At 34.6% G+C, this 20,642-nt stretch overlaps 1 protein-coding gene across 2 annotated transcripts in view; it reads right to left on the bottom strand.

Moving 5' to 3' along the window:
* Positions 1-2,257: 2,257 nt before the first annotated feature.
* The window catches only part of LOC118181919 (uncharacterized), a 557,302-nt gene continuing 538,917 nt past the window's right edge, over positions 2,258-20,642 (bottom strand). For both annotated transcript variants that reach the window (XM_085819274.1, XM_085819273.1), the window contains one exon: positions 2,258-11,211. In XM_085819274.1, the coding sequence (XP_085675400.1) occupies positions 9,643-11,211 (1,569 nt within the window). In that variant the 3' untranslated portion in view covers positions 2,258-9,642. The remainder of the gene's footprint in view (positions 11,212-20,642) is intronic.

Raw genomic sequence — 20,642 nt, 5'->3', positions numbered from 1 at the left:
TTTAATTACTATTCTTGAAATACGTACCAAGTAACCAAGAAGCTACATACGATTTTCGTCACTCATCAAAAACGGACTATAAATGTCTTAAATACCTATTTTATTCTTGAAATAATCACCATTGGCTTCAGTTACATGCACCCAACGAGACACAAGCTTATATATGACCTTTTTTTAATAAAAACTTTCTTCTGACGTTAAAAAATTGTGACACAGGCTTTATGACATCGCCACGTTTCCGGAACCGCTGTTCCCGCAGGTTATCCATGGCCAAAAAACAGAGAGTAGTCCGATGGAACGTTCCTTGAGGAAAAGGGTGGCCGAGTCAAAAATTCTAAACCAGTGTTTTGATTACCTCTTAGCATTTTCGTGGAGAAGGAGATCTTTTTTTTTCTGTTGAGCACCGCTGACTGTTTCAGGTGCAGTGCAGCTGAAACTCTTTACATGGCGTATTGACTTCAGCTGGTTTTTCAAGCTTTCTAGATATTCATAGTGGACTATGCCAGCGCTGGTCGACCAAAAACACAGTATTACCTTCTTTTGACTATTTTCCAATGTGCATTTTCAAATGTGTAAAAATGGCCAATAAGAAGGAATTACAAGTCGACACAAAATTTATGTTTCATCTTCCGGCTATCATACATGATCCAATTTTTGTCACAATGCCAAGATTTGTCCAGGAACGAAGCTTTGTCATGGCACGACATCACCGACAAGTAGATATTCAACCTTTGGAGCTTGTTTTTCTCGGACAGAACATGAGGAACCCACCTGCTTAGTTTCCATGCATCCTAAGGTTATGAAGATGTGATCGAATGGTTTGGTTAGATACTCCAAACCTCTCTGCAAGCTCCTGGCGGGTTTGATGAGGATTCTGCTTGATTTCTTACTCCAGCTCTACTTTGTCGAAGGTGCTTTGTCATAACCAACACAAGGCCTGTCTTCAAGACTCTCGTCTCCGGAAGAAAATCGGCTGAACCACTTCTGAGTAGTCCGTTCACTCACTGACGTCTCTCCAAACGCGTAGCATATTCTTCTAGCGGCTTCTGAAGCTTTGTTTCCTAATTTGTACTTGTAAAGCAAAATAGGCCTCAATATTTCCTTTCCAACGACATGTTTTTCGAAGATTGCGTTCTTTTCATAACCGATAGCAAAACGTTCGATGCACTGCAATTCTCTAGTGAATAAGGTTTGAAAAGAATGTAAACATAAGACGTCATCAGAATCAATTTGACCACACTAACGGGCCAAAAGTATCTGTTTTTAAAAACCGCCCAAATTTTCTTGTTACCTGATATGTAATGAAAACAAACTTAGCTGTAATGAACAGCAAGAATTTTGAATTATTTACGTAGAATTTACGTAGAATGTTGATCCATAATGAATAGGAAACTGACAGCTGAGGCAGATTATATCTACATTTTTATTTCACTACACATGTTGTGGCCACAAACTACTTGACACACTACTTGTACCCATTTCAAAATTCAAATATTTTTTTTAGCTTTGCGGTAAGAAGAGAGCAGCAGGCAGCACTCCAGCTAGGCCGAAGCGTAGAAAGCAAGTGCGTTGTGTTCAGCATGAAATCTGAATTCAGACTGAGTTAGTTGTGGTTCTCAATCCATTTTAATTGGATAATTAATCCTGATGTAAAATTACTATTAGCTGTTTGAGTTTTAGTTCCATTTGCATCACCAGTGGTAAGTTAGAGTATACAACATAGATTAGTCTTGAAATGACGCAGTGCAGTAAGAAGTTGCTATTTTTAGAACAAAGAGGGGAAATTAATTTACGCATTAGGAAGGCTATTGCCAATTTAAATTATAATTTATCTCCTAAATATTTTTATCTTACACACATATATATATTTATATATTAAACTCGTAAATAGTTCAATGTTAGCATTAATTTTTAATTATTATTTTCTTATCTAATTATTGAATTAATTCTAAGCTACTACTGTATACAAATCGCCGTCTATTAAACTCAAATATGTTTAGAACGGAAGGGATTTTAATAAGCAACGGGTACTTTATACATTATATAGCTTATGTTTGTTAATTTTACCAACAGTAAACCAACCATTTTATCCTAAGTGAACATTATGGAAAAATTGCATTAAAAACTCTTAAAGTGAAATGTATTTGTTCTGGACCTAATATAAAACATAAAATCTACAGAGAGTATAATTTCAGTACTTCTGTTTTCCTATGTTCAGTCAATAAAATTACAGAAAGAAAATGACTCCACACAGATATCAATTCAAAGTCTTTATAATGTAAAACGCAAATAAATAAATGTCAGTATTCAGGACTGTTATACATGTTACAGAAAACATTAATTATAAATGTTAATTAAATAATATTCTAAACTGAATTTCGGAGCAAGCCAAATACAGTGGCATTAAAAATTATTGCACTTGATTTTACATGATTAGGCATAGAAAAAAAATCATGTTCTAGAAACAGTCTGAAATCTAATATGCAAACACATTATATGTAATGATATTCTGATTTGCTGATATATTCTGATCAGTTGATATATATTTGAATCAGAAGATAGATAGTTCGTGACAAAGCGAGATAAATTGGGTTTTTATTTTTGGAAATAGGTTTTGAAGAGTAAATTAAAATACATTAAATAAAATTTAAAAAAAAGCAATAATTTTTGTCCACTGTGTTTGATAAGCATCCGCTAACTGAAATTTTTTATTTTGAGCATGGATGATTTTGTTTCATTTATTTTTCTTCAGAAGCTATAGCGTTTATTGCCTTTTTACATCCATTTCAGAATGCAGAAGTTCACTCGCCATTGAAGTCTTACAACAGCACATATTTGACCAAGAAATTGACAGTTAATATTTGAATACGGACATTCAAAATATGACACATAAGCACAAACCAATAAGAGTGTTGGGCACAATAACAAGTGTACATAATTTTTTGTCCTTCATTTCATTGAAACTTCGTGGTCCTTGGTTTTATTGTCAATGTTTCACTATATATTTTTCATATCACACTCACACACATGATTTTTTACAAAAGAGGATAAGTCAACACGTTACATCAAGTAACGATTACTGGCTATCGCGTAGAATTTGATTCAAGATTCAACCTACTTCTTTCTTTAGGGAGTATCAGAAAATATCTGATCACAAAATTGAAATATACAACAACTTTGTACAACAGTACATACACCAAACAGAAAACAGATTTATTGTTACGTCACCTCTGCTAACAATATATTGAAATCTGAATGCCTAAAGGAAAGGAAACATTTGAACTTACATGCGGTTGTAGTTAACCACATGCAAAATAATAAAAACAAGAACGATAGTTGATGAAATTATGATTAATTTCATTATCATCATGCACAAGATTATTTTTAGCTGTAAAAGATCTTAAATCCTATAACAATTTTAAAAGAAGTAACGAAATGGTTATTTTGACTAAATTATCGGATAAAAAAATTTTAATCTCCTAAATGTTGAATTAAATATCAGCAAGTATAACTTTGACAAAGAAATGCATAGCTGAGAACTTAAAGAAATATTTACCCATTATTTTTAGATATGGAAATATTTATGAATTTGTAAATTTATTGAAGTATTCTATGATTACCAAAAACTGCAGAATTATTTTACATATTTCTTTGTAAACGTCAAGCAATACATTCACAATTTGAAAATTTAGTAAACATCCTAGCATTAAGCAGATAATACACAAACATGCATGATATTCTTTAAAATAAATTCTTATGCAGAAAATAATTTATTTTTCAGTAAAGATTCCATTACACTTAGGAGCCGGCTATTTTTTATTAGGGCAGCCGGCTATTTTCGAAAGAAAAGTGCCAATGAGAACAAACAAATTCCAAAAAATTCCACGTTGCCAAATAACTTTTATTGCATTATTCGTTATATTCTAACTTACTTCTCAACACAAGAAACTAACTTTTAATAATTAAAAATTCTGTAAAAAACATTAGTAAACATTGTGTTTTAAGAATATAAATCAAAATAATAATATTCTTTTTCACTTAATTCTTTACTTTCCTTTGCAAAGAAATCTATCAAAACAAATAATTACATTAATTTTATTAGCTCCATAGTAAAATTTCAAAATTCTGAAATAAGTATGGATTTTAACGACATTTTCTACAATATTTACAGAGAACTTTAAAAAAAAGTTAACTTAGTATCAAAAATAATATTTAAAAAATGTACAGAAATAAAATCTAGAATGCATTATTTAATTTGAAAATTCAAAAATTGTATGTAAAGAGATACAAAATATTAAAAATGTCCAAAAAAGAACCTCAATAATTCCATTTCTAAAAAATTTCTTTATAAGACCCCCCCCCAAAAAAATCTAAAACTTTATTATAAACACCAAAAAATCTAAAACTTTATTATAAGTAGAAATTTTAGTTTCACTAAACGCTTCAATTTTCATGCATTTAAAAACAATTTACCTGCTCTATTAACGGTTAATATGACTTAAAAACCTTAATATTTTTGTAAATTTAGTTCCCAAAAATTAAGCAAGCTGTACTAAATATAACAAGACAGCATAAATTATAACTACGAAGACTATATTGTATTTGAGATCATTTACAAATAAATGGTCTACTGAAGTATTAATTATGCTCAAAGCATACAAATAAATTATAATTTCAAAAATTTCTAATTCTTAATTCGTGTTTGAGCCAAATATATTACCGAGGAAATTTTAAACAAAAAATTATATGAAATTCAGCGTTTTATAAATTCACAAAACTTAAAATACTTCATTGAGAATACTTCAATTTTTGCATTTAAAGCATATTATAACAAGAAAATAGTATAGGATAAAGTTAGTCACTCAAAAGAAATGATCATTTTACAAGGAAAATACTTTATTTTTATAAATAACAGAATTTTAGGCAAACAGACAGCTTTGATATTATGTTCGACATCATGCAAGAATTAATGTATTAATAAAGGTAAGCTAACTATTAAACTGCTTCCTAATATTTAAAGCAGGATAAAAATCCATTTGCTGTGGTTTATCCTTGAATTGCAGCTTTTGGTTATTTTAAGCTATGTTCCTTACATATGGCTTACGTGTTTATCAACTACAAATTCACAATCAAATGTCTAACAAATCAGAGTTTTAATTTATTAAGAAAGCAAAAAGGTAATGCATGGTATGTCTTGCATTAAAACTAATATTAAGAAAATGGTTTCAAAAAGCAAGTTTTATGGGAGATAAAGGTATTAGTTCTCAAAGAAGCTAATAATATTTGTGCGTAACAATAATGATAGTTAAAAGAAATAATCGTTATTAATTACGAAAGGTTACAGTATAGCTTCGAAGATGTAAATGAAGTGATACAAAACGTCTTACGAAATTACAATCACAAATCTCCTTTAAAATTCATACTGACTCAAATCCTTTGAAATGTGGTTAATGGATATGAAATGTCGCTTAATAATAATGGAAAGTTTTTAAAAAATCTATCAACTTAAAAAAATATTAGTCAATTTTTTCCGGTCATTTAATTTTAAGATTTAAATGCAGGGGGAGAAGAAAACATAATTTTTACTCTACCCTCTTGTTTGGGGGGCGGGAGAAAAAATATCTGTAGAATGATACTGAAAACGAATTACACCCTATAAACGTTTTAATAGAATTAGATCAGTGGTAGAATTCAACCATTTTAAACCAATTTCCTAGAGTGGACCTCCTAAGCATTTTAATTTAGCGAACCAGCTTTTGAAAAATTAAACTTTAATATTTATTTAGTAGCTTATTTTATCCTTTAATTAAGCAGCGAACCGAAGTTTTAAAAATTTTTGAATTCCATCACTAATTAACATTCTATAGCAATTGTCTAAGTGTCACTCTTGTTTATTATGCATAAATTATAAAAGAGTTAATTACTATATTTTCCCTCTTATTTATTGAAATTATGTTTTTAAATAAGAAGCATTTAATGCATAGCTTAAATTAGCCGCTTTGAAATGAATAAAGGTGGTAATTATGTGAAACCTATAATAATCTTTCTAATATCCAGTTAACACTTGGATTGTCTTTTCAAATTGTTCTTCCTTTTCGAAACTTCTCTCATATATTGAAAAAAGAAGGTTTTGAAAAGAAAATTGTTCTGAAAGAAAATTTCTTCCTTTTTAAAAACTTCCGTCATATAAAAAAAGAAGAACGCTTTAAGCAAGTAATCTAAAATATAACAAAGTTTTCGTCTTATATATTTATTAGATCTGCAACATGATGTCGTACATAAGATATTTATAAGTTGAGAAAACTATACATAGTTTCACACTGAGAAATGAATCAATTTTAAACACAGTCAAACAACTCTCAATAAATTTCACATAAGACAATGCCCATGAAATCACAATAAACAATGCATACGACATGTATCTTCAAATTTGGGATAGTTGTAGCAAATTTACATCAAATTTTATGGACTTGCAGATAGAAAATTTACAACTCATATATTAAATGGCCACTTACAGCAATAAATTCTTTTCTATATTTTTAGGAGGGAAAAAAAAACTAAAATTTATTCACAAACATGTCCAGGTCCATGTGTCATAACAACTCAACTTTCAAAAACACAAAAATTCACAAAAACATAAATTATGACTGCACAAAAAAGAGAGTTTGTTTCCTTTCTCCGATATATACGAACATTCCTTTTTCTCTTATTCTTTTTTTTTAATATTTTACACGAAATTTAATTTTTAATTCACTAAAGTTTTTGGAGCGGAGCTCCGTTTGGCTCTCATATACACATCATCGCAAACATTAAACCATCAGTTCTGTGAATGACTTCTGAGCAACATACAACCTATTTAGAAGTCTGTTATATGCGACAATCAATTCTGATAACAATCGGTATGATATGTCTGGGAAAAGCAATTTGTTATCATGGAAATATCTGCTCGTTATGTTACAGTAATATATACAACATGCAGCCACCTCAAACATGATAGATACATACTGTTACATAAATTTAGGTAACTTATAACAATTACCTTACCTATTTCTATTCGTTGCATATTTCGAGACACTTGCATAGAGAAATTGTGATGGTTTAACACCTTAGCATTATACGTCTTAAAGCGAATTAGTAGTTAAGTATAAATATTAAAATGTGTGAAAGAAAGAATATCATCTTTTTAATTTTTGATTACTAAAACATAATTTTTTATTATTACAAATACTATCAAATCCTAAATAAACTGATTTTATTTAATATCGAAATTTATTAAATTCATTGTTTCCTATTAAGTACGGTCATTTTTCGTGTAAATGAAAATATATAAAATATAGAGTAGTCGGTATTTAATGAGCTAGCAAGTAGCATTTGCAAACATTTAATTAAGGCATTTAAAGTTATTATAAACACAAATGAGCCACACTGTACAGTTTTCCATAGCCCGAGTTTCACCTGATGATTCATTTTACAAATACGCATATTGATCGAAAACATTTGAGTACCAGAAGATTTTAACAATTTCTAAAATAAAACAGAAGTTCTAAAAACGATGAATAATTTGAAATGTCCTTTAAAGTGCAACACCAGAAACCAATATCTAAAGCATAACAATAATTAAAGCAACTTACACGAGTTATTTTCATAATTTGTTTCTTGCAAATGCGATATAAAATTAATTAAGCTTTATATCGGCACTGCAAGCTGCAAGTGCTTATCAAAAATCCTTTCGATAATCATCCTTAATGTTCTTTTGGTTAAGCAATTCAAAAATGGTGTCAAAAATTACGGATAATATTACGTCCTACCCACAAATTCGTTTTTTCTAATCTTATACGAGGTTGTGTAAATGCATATTTATTGCAATTAGAATATGCAGTTTAAACAATTTTAAGGAAATTTTAATGAAAAAAGTTCAGTATATAAACAAAGGATTGAAAATGTTATTTATGAACGTTTCATCCCAATGGATAAGTTGACCTGACCACGGAACATAGCGCGCTTCTCACGTGCATAAAATGTGGTAAAATGAAGAGAGAGATCTTAAACTCCCTCGGATGTTGTCAGAGATACTCTGTTGTCCTGTTTCAATTGCGAATGAGACAACAGAAAAAATATCAAAAATCGCAGTAAAATCACTGACCACTATGGAAGTGTTTTCAATGTAGCATCAAAACATTTTACTTCAAGGCTTTGCCTGCAAATTCTTTAACCACTATTTCACATATAAAACGGGATTTCAAGAAAGTTTCGTGAAAGCATAGACAAACAGTGGAATTTAAATACCTCTGCCAAGTTTTTTCTTCATATATTATTATATAGATATTAGGAAATGCATGTTGGATGAAAACACTAAATTTATCTTGAGTAAAGTTGAAAAGGAAACTCAGATTATCCCAGAGAATGTCACGATTAAATTTTAATGTAACAATAAGGAGATGGACTATGTTTTTTAATTAAAGTTGCGTTACAAAAATTCGAATTTTTAGGTTGTTCAAAGTGCGCAAGAATTTTTGAACTCGCATATTCACTTTTTTCCAGATAAATCTTCGTGCCTTAAGAAGTTACAAGAAAAGAAAACATTTCGTTTAATTAATGTGTTAAAGAACTGGAAAGAAGGTATTAAAGCACTGGTAGAATGCTAACATGTTTGCAAAATCAATGCTGGATACTGCAGTGCAAAAATGCATCATCACATAATAGAAAGAACAATATGCATTTTAAAAGCAAAGGACAAAGAGAACATAAAGTCTTTAACAAAAATTCCTTTCTACACAAATATTTGCACTTTAAAGACTTCTCCTACATACACATATAGTAATTTAACTTGTATAAAATATTTTCTGCTGAAAAGTACATATATTTAACAATTGATTGTATTCGATTTTTTTTCCATTATGCAATCTTGCAAGATATAAGAGTTTATAAGTAAGTAGATCGATCAAGAACCGAGCAACGCAAAGGAATGATACGTCTGAAGGAGTGAAAAAGAAAATTAACGCCCTTTCCTGCACCTCAAAAAAATATTAATTCAGTACAAATTTCAACATTTTTTTCAGAAACTCGAATTTTACAAGCCTGTGTTAACTCGTAAGTTAATCGATCTGCAGTTACCACTCAAAACACATAAACTTGAGAAAAATTACTGTTATTTAAATGTAGCAAGCATTCTGATATTATTCTACAAGAATATCTTCATATCACACTTCTAAGAGCAAAACAACAAACAGTTAAAACAACAGCCAAATGTACACATATTTTATTAGGTTAGTAAATCTTCTTCCCACGAGAGAGCTAAATGATATAAAAGAACTTGCATGCTTACCCCCCCCTTTTATTATATTGTCATAACAGTATATAAAAAGATATTTCTTAATCCCAACAGGACTAGACAGCTGATCTCTAAGACTAGTCTTAAAAGCTCCTAATTAAATTTCTCACGAATAAAAAGAGACACTGGTGTTCTGGAAGAAAACAAGAAACAGAGTTTATACAAATCACTCCTTGTGACTATTCCAATGGCGACATGTTTCTGAACTGAAGGTTTATTTGTTTGCGATGATTTCAACCTGTGTTCGAGCACAGAGCTCCTCAATCCATTTATTTTAAGGGTTACTCTTGACTACCAACATCCGAGTTGACTCACGAACAAGCGGTCCTTGAATCATAAATTGGCCTAATATCACCATATGCTCCACTGTCATCATTAGGGTGACGGTTGGGGACGTTATTCGTTTGGAACTTGTCGCTGCCACTCGTGGATTTGGGGGCTCTGCCGCTTGCGGACCGGCCAAATGTATTCCTTAAGTCAGTAGAACCCTTCCGACCAGGGACGAAAGGACTTCTGTGCCGGCTCCCATCAATGGTAAACGGTCCCACATCGTCGATAGAGGCATAAATGTTCTCTGGAGGAGGTGGTGTTGGCGGGCGGCCCCCACCTAGTGCATGATGAGGATAGGGGTGGTAACTAGCACCTCCTCGGCCCCCTGTGGACGAAAACTCAGTAGCTGATCCAGACCGCGTCCTCGATATGGATGGAAGGGGCGGCTGTGCAGGATATGGGCTCTCGACTGTAAATAGAACCCCACTACCACCCGCTCTGCAAGAAGGTGGTACAGGAAGTGACCTTGAGCTCATAGGTGCAACGGCTGGCATAGTGGCGATTCCACTATTCGGAGGAGGCAATTTGAAAGATAACTCCCGCAGTAAAGCTTCAGGTATACGACCTGTTTGCTGACCACCGGGTGACACAACCTGCGGGTTATAAAGAGCAGAAATAACTCCGGAGGACGTATTTGGGCCTTGTCCGACAGATCTGGGATTCGTCGCCGTTGGGTATGGTGGTGGTGGAGGCGAATTGGAGGCTGATCTCGAAGAAAGTGGCATGGCTCTTTGTTGCTGCTGTTGTTGCTGCAGCAGTGCAGGAATGAAGTTTAGGGAAGAACCCATTGCCCTTGCCGATGGATATTGACTTTGTTCAGAGTGTCCCATGTCACCTGATGGCGACACACATGAATTACCGTCCGTCAGCCCTTCTGGGTACGTAAAGTCTGGCCCCAACATACTCTTGTTGAGGTAATAATTTTGTTTCGCTTGGAAACTATTGCTAGGATGACCGTCTTTGTTCCTTTCTAAAGAATGAGTTAATTTATTTTGTCCGGTGGCTATATCCAGACCGCGAAAATTGCCTTTCACAGCCCTGCTTTCTGAAGGGCTACCATCGCTGCAAAACCTTTCACTGGAACCAGTGACCGCATCTGGATATAAGTCACCCCCTGTGGATCCTTGCAAACTACTCGTTGCAGAACATGGTTGGCTTTGATCCATGTCTGCATTTAAGGGATATTCGCCTGCAACACTCAACTCATCCTCTGCGAATTCATCTTCACTGGCAACCGTTCGACCTTCCACTTCGCTGTCCTCGATGTCGGAGTCATAACTACGACCACTTGGCTTGTTGTCATCAGATGTTGCACTAACTTCTTCATAAATAGGATGGAACTGTTGGTCTTTCTTCTTATTTGAGTGATGGTGGCCACTGCGATGGTGATGCTGTGGTCCTCCGTGATGCTGACGATGTTGACGAATACGCTCACCAGGTGCTTGTTGGTGTTGGGCAGTGTTGTTGGCTGATGTAGGGATAGTAAAGTTGGTCCTAGTCAAGGGATCAGCATGCGACTGAACGTAGTTGCCATATTTCACGTCAAGTAGCTGAAAAGAAAAAGAAAACACCTTAAATATATGTTCATATTTTTTTAGATAATATGGCATTTTTTAAATAAAAGTTTATTCTCCATTTGTAATAAATAAAACCAGAAGTTTCTTAGTTTTTAATAAGGATATTATTTATTGGTAAAACATACTGCTATTATTTAATTCAAGTTTACAAAATTTAAGGGAAGAGAAAAAAATTATAAAACTGAAAATATAATATTAAAAAAGATTTGCTTGAATTGAAAGCATGGAAAACATTCCGACTGAATATCAGTCATAATAAATTGAGCAATTATAACACTAAAGCAAATGTAACAGCAACATTTTAGGGTAAAGACGCTTAAATTATGACGCGAATAATTCATTTCAGTTCTCAGTCTGGTTGACATAAGAAAGGTCAGAATAATTTAGAAATCTGATGTAAAAATTAATTAATATTGTTACGAAATGTACAGGCGCGGTAGGATGGCTTCCCCGCAAAGTAGTTTTAGGGTTGTCATAAAATAGCAAAGGAAAGCAGGGTAGCCATGGCGATATGCCCCGGACGGATGGAGAACCTTCTGGAACGAATTCGTACCCGTTTAGCCCAGAAAGTTCTCGAACACAAGGCAAAAGCTATATAAACCCTGCTGGTACGCGGAGTTACGAGTTAGTTGGTGTCTCGTCTAGCGAGTCAGTCCGTGCAGAGTCGATCGAGTTGACAGCCGGGTAGCGAGTGCTGGGTCGTCGAGTTCACCGAAGGAGTCTCTTAGTGTATCGTGGTTAGTGCATCGTCGAGAGAGCGTGTTGAGCTCCGGGAATGACTGAACCGAAGAGTCGGAAGCCGTGCTCTGTGTGTCGTCGAGTGCATCGCGAGTTGTAGCGTGGAGAGTCTCGAGAGTACGTGGAGTTCCGAGAACGACCAAGCAGAGTCGGGAGCTGTAATCTGGTGCTTTGCAGTGAAGCTGTCTCCCACGTGATAGCCTGATAACCTGAAGGATGTATCGCTGATCGTGGCAGCGTGTTTATTGTAGTTCATCGACGACTGTAAAACGTGTTTTGGAGCTGTCCTGACAAAACTGGCAAATAAAGTGTGTTTCGATACTTCATCAAGTTGTATTGCCATTATTCACTCCAAATTCACACGAACCCCGTACGAACGTGAAGGAAGAAAATAACGTAACAACTGGTGTCAGAAGAAAAGAAAAACGCAATACTATTTTAATTAAAACTGGGTATTTTGGAGACACAACAAAGCGACCTGCGTTATTAAAAATACGTAAAATTTTGAACATACTACGTTTTTTATGCACCTTTTGAATGTGAGCTAAATGTGTTTAAAAAATTTAGTTAAATTCCTGCTACAAGAAAGTATGCATAAATTGAATAGTTTAAAAAAAAATAGATTTGTACCAAAGTGATTATTTATGTGGTTTATTGAACTTAAATAGCAAATCTTTTTCCATTTCATATTAGCAATAAAAAAAGATTTAGGTAGGACTTTTAGCTAGCATTTCGACTTTTTATATGAATTTTAAATGGCATCAAATATTTATTTATAGCATAGATTAATTGCGCATATATATGCGTTTCGCAAGCTTTCAGTCATTTAAATAACAAATAATTTTAAAACAAAATCGCTTCACATACACACACAATACACAAACAGTCAAACCACCATTAATAGATACTTCATTTTAGGGTCTCCATTAATGGATTATTCCTGAATCCAGATTCTCGAAGCAGAAGCGTCAAGAACTTTCCTTTAGCAGACACTCCCTGATAAAAAAAACCCATAAATGTCAGCTAATGGAAAGTTCGTTATATGTATATATACAGAGAGACAAAGTGAGGAGAGCATAAAATAATTATATAATAATAATACTTAACGACTTTAATATTTTTCCATAACGTTTGCTAACATAAGCAGTTTGCTGTAGGATTTTTTGCTCTGTAGATTTTTCGGATTTTGTAAAATCTGGCAAGTACTTTGAAATTTATTATAGCATTATAAACAACATATCAAAACAGCTGCTTTCTAATACTCAGATATATCTCTGCATCAGAAATTTTTTTGTAACACTCTCCTTTAAGAGTTGGACTATTTATTCGTAGAGATCTCCCTCTATTTTAGATATCATGACTTTCTTATGGATAGATATGAAAACGTACACAATACACATATATAGAATATCTCAACAAATACATCAAATAAATGCTGAAACTTCTGTTTCGCAAAAATTTCCAACCGCATACTTGAATACGAAATTCTTTCTAACAACACTGGGAGTACTACCATTTCCTCGCTCAGGAGATACTTTATCTGCGAAAGAAAAAACGTAAATCAACTTTTCAAACAAACAAACCGGAAAGAAGTACGAGAGGGAGGTGAGGAACGACCAGAGAAAGCTCATTCCTCTCTCCCGATGGCCCCTCGGACCCATCTTTCACTTAGCTGACCTGGGTGCTTGGAGCCAGTGCCGCCCAAAAATCAATAACAAAGGTAAGGGCGGCCAAAGCTCCAGCTCCTGGCTTTTGGACGCGGCCCAAAAATCGTGTCCAAAAACTATCCATCAAGTAGAAAGGATATCTTGTCAAGACCGCTGTTTAGCAGCACTGGAGACGACCGCTCTTGCATAACCTGATATCGAGAAGTTACTTATGATCCTGCATATTCTTAGTGTCAACGTCAACGTACATAATAAAGAAACATTATAAAAATATACCAGCTACAAATACAGTTAAATATTCATTGAAAAAATTTAATTTTGAAAACAGTATTACATAAAGCTAGCCCATACCTGCCGACTTCATCAGAGAAATGAAATCAGATTATGAAGCGGAAAATAGAGACTGTTATTTCAGGAACTTTGGTGCATCAAATGTTTCATATATTCCTGAAAAATATATGGTTATCTGACACTAGGACACTTAGTCATTGCTTAACCTTTAACTGGTATGACTTAAGCAATAAAGTATCAAAAGTATTACCTCATTACTTTAATACTTGTCCGTAGAGTACCAAGTGTACTGCAGTATCTCCATCATTCTGAGGAAAAGTACAAAGCGCATTTTTTCTTACAGCTACTACAACTTGCTTAAAATATTATTTACAGCCATTTATTTAACTGATTATATATTTAAAAATATTTACAAATGATACAGTTTTTATTTAAATAACTTTAATGTTCGATCATATGCACCATTTTTTTTTCCAAACCAGTTCACAGTTAGAAAAGACAAACTGCTACATTGCGTTTATATGATTACAATTCAAAGTGCGTAGTTCTTAGAGAAATGTAAAATTCCAGGCGGATTTAAACTAATGTGTTTATCATCGGCAATGTTTAGTAATGTGAATAGTATAATGTACCCATTACGGAATTTGAACTACAGCAAAACTCTGCGATAACAATATGTAATTATCAATGATAAAAATTGCTAAATTCTTAAGAATCATTGTTCCTGAAGAACATGTGAAGCATTTGAAAGAAATCTAATACTTTTAATCTAAAAACTTTGCAAGTGTTTTCGGTGATACCTATATGGAAAGAACATAAAACAAAATCGTTAGTATAATCGTTTGCTATGTGAAGCTGCTTCTAGGTATTTGTGTTTCAGATTTGATCTTCCACTGCCAGAGCCGTTGCGGTCACTACGGGCGGCAAAAGTTTAGAATTAAATGGATTAACAAGCATCAAAATTTTTAGAATTTCAAGGAAGCAATGGGGAGCAGAATTTAGAGGCGGCAAAAGTTTTAGAGTTCAGAGTGACGTTCCGAAAATAGAAACTAGGACCCACAGAGATTGCACCGGCAGCAAAATGCTTAGCGCCTGCGCTGCTTGATTATAGTGTAGATGATATACCTTTTGAAAATTAGTGACGCTTTCCTCTAGAATGAGACTTATATACTTGAAATGAATACAATCAAGCACTAGGCTTCCATTTATAAAACGTGTCCTGTATCTAGTGCTTCCTTTGATTAACTACCAGAACATTTTTATGGCCTTTACTACACTTTACTACACTATTTTCCATTTTTTATTCCAGACCGGATTAGAATGAATGGCATTGTTAAGCACTGAAATTGCAGTATACTGGCTGCAGTCGCCGTTCACGCCTCTACATCCGCTGGCCAGCGCATAGAATTACAGAATTTTGCAACAATAAACGCTACTACCGCTGCCACACCTGTAATATACTGCGCCTTCTGATCAGATTCGCATAATGTCAAGAACTGTACCTCCAGTTTACCTACGCGCATCAAGTGCACAGACATCAGCTATAGAACAGGCAATAAAACACCATACAATCTCCTAGCATACCACATCTCCTGCCCATCATACAGAAAATATATCGAACGTATACGCCGAAGTACAACGTAACTAACAACAAACAGGATATCAACATGGATAAGAACACTGAGGAAGCCTTTTTAATATTCACGAGAAGCCACAAGAAGGACCAATACGCTGTGCTCAAATCAATTTGCAACGTGCCCATGCAGTAGCGACGCAAGCAGTAGCACTTGCAATGCAAAACAAGGCAAATGTTCTTCTAGAACAAGATCTTAACAGTCGTGAGGGGCATGTTATCAGTTTCATACTTGCCTGGAAAATCATATAACGCACAGCCTCAATTAATAAATACGCACCATATACTGCAATTCCACTTAATCATCCATCAATATCAATGCTGACAGAGATGTTGCTTGCATTCTGCTACAATTTAATAACATACAAACCATCATCAGCTGTTTTTACTCTTCTCGACGGATGACAATACACTTTATCAGCAACAGACAACATCTGTGTAAAATACCATTCTATTTCGCAAAATATAAACAGAGATTTCAATGCCCTGAGCAACTTATATGATTACACCACAACTAATCCTAAAGATCAAGCATTAGAAGACTATATTACGGCACATAATCTCCATTTACATTAACACTGCAAATATTCCACCAGCCTTTGAGAGTGCCTACAGCAAGGTTTAGCCAGATCTAACTCTATCTACTCAATAATATTACTAACTGATTCAAGACTGAGAAATCGTAAATGAAGAAAGCGCTTCGGATCATCCTTTTCTATATAAACACCAACACATCAACAACGATCCTCCGATGCTACAAACTTATTGGTAGAAAGATCAGGCCACTTAACAAATTGTTTACACTCTTCCTCGCCAAGGTGTCAAACAAAATAACAGCATTCCAGATGACCTAGAAACCTTCACAGAAACTTGGCCTTGTCTGTGTTTGTTTTAGAATTGGAGGGTTTCTGTCAGATAAATACACCACAGAGGATCTAACTACATTTATACACTGGTGTGCAAAAATTAAGGACGAGACGGTTTTTTCAATATAACTTTGTACAAAAGCTTTCCAAATCAACACATTTAATACCGTAAGATCCCCAATACGTAAAGACATGAGTAATGTAAGCAACACTTACTAAAAGAGAAATCAGAGGGATAAAAAGAAGCTTTATTGAAAAAGTAGCATGGAGCGCAATGCGACTGAAGGCCGAAACATCCCTGTGATGGGTGTCCAGCAAGAAACATCCGGTCTTTAATAGGGGATATGATCTCCCCTGACTGCTAGGCAGGTTTCACAGCGTCTGCCCATGCTGAGAATGAGGGTGTCAATGAGTTGTTGAGGCATTGCTGCCCATTCGTCTTGCAGCGCCAATCGAAGCTCCAGAATCGTTACTGGTGGTAAGGTACGAGCTGCCAAGCGTCTGCATAGAAGATCCCATATATGCTCGATGGGATTGAGATCCGGAGATCGTGCCGGCCAATCCATACGTTCAATATCCTCACTCTCTAAGAGCTGTTCGGCAGCTACTGTGCGATGACATGGTGCATTGTCGTCCATGAAAAGGAACTGCGGACCGATAGCGCCTATAAAAAGACGCACATATGGAAGAAAAATCTCGTTACAATAACGGGTCCCGTTGACTGAACCTGCGTCGAAGGTGTGAAAGTCTGTACCAAGCATGATGCCTCTCCAAACGAGAACACCGCCACCTCCATACCTGTCCCTTTCAATGATGTTCGAGGGATGATTGCGGCTTCTCCGCTCTCTCCAGATGAGTATGCGATGAGAATCGCTACTCAGACTGAATCTGCTCTCATCTGTAAAGTGTACTCGTCCCCATTCATTGTCTATCCAATTCCGGTGTTCCCGGCACCACAGAGAACGCCTTCTCCGATGGGCAGGCGTAAGAGGTACACACCGTACAGGGCGTCGTGCAAACAGACCACCACCGTGCAGTCTTTTGGCCACGGTAAAACGCGATATCGGTCGTCCAGTCGCCTGTGTCGTGTGTCTAGCGATTTCTCCCGCTGTCTGCCGCCTGTTTCTTCTGGCCTGTAAGGCAATATACCGGTCATCTGCGGGTGTGGTTCCTCGTGGACGACCACTACTATACCCCCGGATAGCTGTTCCTGTAGTTTGAAATTGTCTCCAAAGTCGTGAAACGATGCTGTGAGCAATTCCGAATTCTGCAGCCACACTTGTCACACTGCGGCCTTCCTCCAACTTCCCAATGATTCGACCTCGGGTAAAAGCATCCATATCTCGTCTAACAGATTGATTATTCGCCATTTCTCGCTGAGGCATCAACTCGGTGTGATTTTAACTGCTATACCACGTGCAATCTCTTTGCCAGAAATACTGATCTTACACCGTCAACATGCTTTATACTATTCAGACACTCCCCCATTATGTCTACCTGCATATCTGCGCATGTGCTACCGTACATCACCTTACTTAATTTCCTGATTGGTCTTTCTGTCCGCTCTGCTTCTTCGTTCAGCTGATATGCTAATTTTTCGACTTCGTCCTTAATTTTTGCACACCAGTGTAGATTTTAAGATATTTGGGAATGGTTATTCGGAAATATAGGGACTTCATAGCAGTATTTTAGAAATACATAACCCGATGTACTTATATTTAATGCTTACTAAAATAAATTAGCCTATGTTGTTTAATAAATTGAGACCTGTTGCGACTTGCAGAAACCTCGGAATGAATCTGACACCACAAACACTGCCTGAAAGAATTTGGAAATGCACTGAATAAAAATGGACATGAAAAACAAAACTCGACAACGATCAGATTTGGCTTGAGCAACTTATGGAAATTTTGGAACTTTAAATTATAAGAATGATGTATTTATATATATATTGTAAACATTATGATCCTCTTTATTTTTATTATCTATTAAAATCCTCTTTATTTTTTTCCTTTTATTTTATTTTGGAGTCTGTGTCTGAATTCAATAATGGACTGTGATCAAAATCTCAAGATGAACTTCATACGTCTCGGAAGTAATAACAATACGAAAACACAGGTAAAAGCACACGATTTCCTAGAAGTCTTTAAAAGACACTGAGATAACTAAATTCAGAAGCAGGAACTGTAGATATAACGTTTTAATTTTTTTAAATTCAAATCTGATTTAGAGACAATGTAAAATATGTTGTTACATTTCAAATGCCCACAAAATCGAATGAATAATTATTCAGAAACAAAAAGGAAAACATTTGTAGCCCAAAGATTATGATATTCGATTCGAAAGCAAAAACGAGCCAATTTTGAATGTCAGCGGAGATCACGTTCAAATGACACCTATTTTACTGGCAGAAATAGTCAACTTTAATATTAATGTTCATTCAGAATTCAGTTTCATTATCAATATTAATGACGGGAGATATACCAAACATTAGAAAACACAAACCCTAATCATTAATTTAAATGAGTTATTCAAATTACATAAACAGTGAAGGAAAATATGATTTTTTAAACTAAAATATTAGATTTATTTCTAAATTGCCCATTCTATTTGTCATGGAGCTGTTCCACAGGCTAGTCTGCCGTTGCCAGTTACCCATTCGAGGAGAACTGAGCGCGTGCGGCCGTCTGTCGTATAAATGACAAATGCGACAGCTGTATGAACTTAATGTTTCATGAAAAGCGTTGCGTGAGGAAAGACAGAGTGAAACTATCTCGTCCCTTCTTAAAATTCGGATATGAGAACTGAAGAATGAAAGCGAAGAATTTTGCTTCTCAGAGATTTATGTATGTAGTTCTAATATTTGATAATTTATGTGAAGACTTATTTGACATAATTTTAACACTGCTATTACAGAAAAATTCTAAAAATTCGGTTCTTACCAATTAATGACAAGAATAGAAAAAAAAGGGGGAAATAAATAAGATTTTATATTGCATTCAACTGGGGGAATTTTTTTCATTTATAGGCATATACACGTTTCGAAAGCATTTGGACTAACGCCACTATGGGCTTAAAATATTTAAAAACAGCATATCTTTAGAATTTTCGATCAACAATCATGTGAGTTCGAGATCAAAATATTTTATTCCGTACAGTGTGTTACCACTGCTCCTTCAAATCGTTGAATTTCTTAATCAAAAATCCGTTAACGTTTAAAAATTAGGAAACAGATAATAAAACAAATTCGAAATTCAAGATTCGGGCTTCCAGATGCCCATGTTTGAATGGAGAACTACGCTATTCAAAATTTGATGGCTATAGGTATCATTGCTTTTCACAATGCGAGAAACGTACATACATTCATGCAGATTCTTTATTAATTTCTTTAGTAAAGAGCGATAATATTCGGTAGCAACAATTGAAAAAGTGATACAACCGTTTATAGTGATTTCACGCAAAATGCTATTTCGAGACTAACATCCTTTTAGGCTTAAAAAAGAGAAAATCTTTTTTGGCTACATGCAAAATGTTGACAAGCGTTGCAATCCATAAGAAACCGTTTCTGGCCAAAAAAAAAGTCACGTTCACAAATTACCGTTGCAGTATCTTGAGAGAGAAGGTGTTTAATTTTCTTTGGCATGCCTTCCATTGCAGTACATACATATGTATTGTAAATAAGTTTATGCTTTACATCTGTATATTTTAATTAATATTGTAGTTAATTCATAATTTTCGCAAAGATTCGCACCACTGGTTAAATTAATAAATAACGCTTCGAACGGATAGTTTTATCTAAGTTAAGGAAAAAAAATCGTTTGCTCATTTAGCAACAAACAACTCTTGAGGCGAAACTGAAATATAGATATTACATCATGTTCTATAAATAGAACCTTCAAATCCAAATGTAAATTTTTATATGTATATGTAATATTATGTGTGGTTCGTATTTTACCTTGTAACAAATTAACTATTTTTTTATGATTGAGTCTTATATTAATGTTTCCTGAGTTAAAACTGAGAGCATTGCTTTATTAAAATAATACTATTATCTTGAAGGATTACAGTACATTTTACTTCCTTGAACGAAGCAAAGAAAGTACTATAATCGCGAAAAATGCATGTTTTTAGATTTCAACGGAAATAACAATTTTGGCCATTCCCGAATCCATTTCGACTATTTTTCCTCTTGACGTCTGTACCTACGGA

Source organism: Stegodyphus dumicola, chromosome 6 (assembly GCF_044657685.1).
Source record: "Stegodyphus dumicola isolate Sdum_Otavi_A_Nest chromosome 6, ASM4465768v1".
NCBI classification, from domain to species: Eukaryota; Metazoa; Arthropoda; class Arachnida; order Araneae; family Eresidae; genus Stegodyphus; species Stegodyphus dumicola.
Note: the sequence above shows the minus strand (reverse complement) of the source record. Positions and strands in the feature narration are given on the sequence as shown.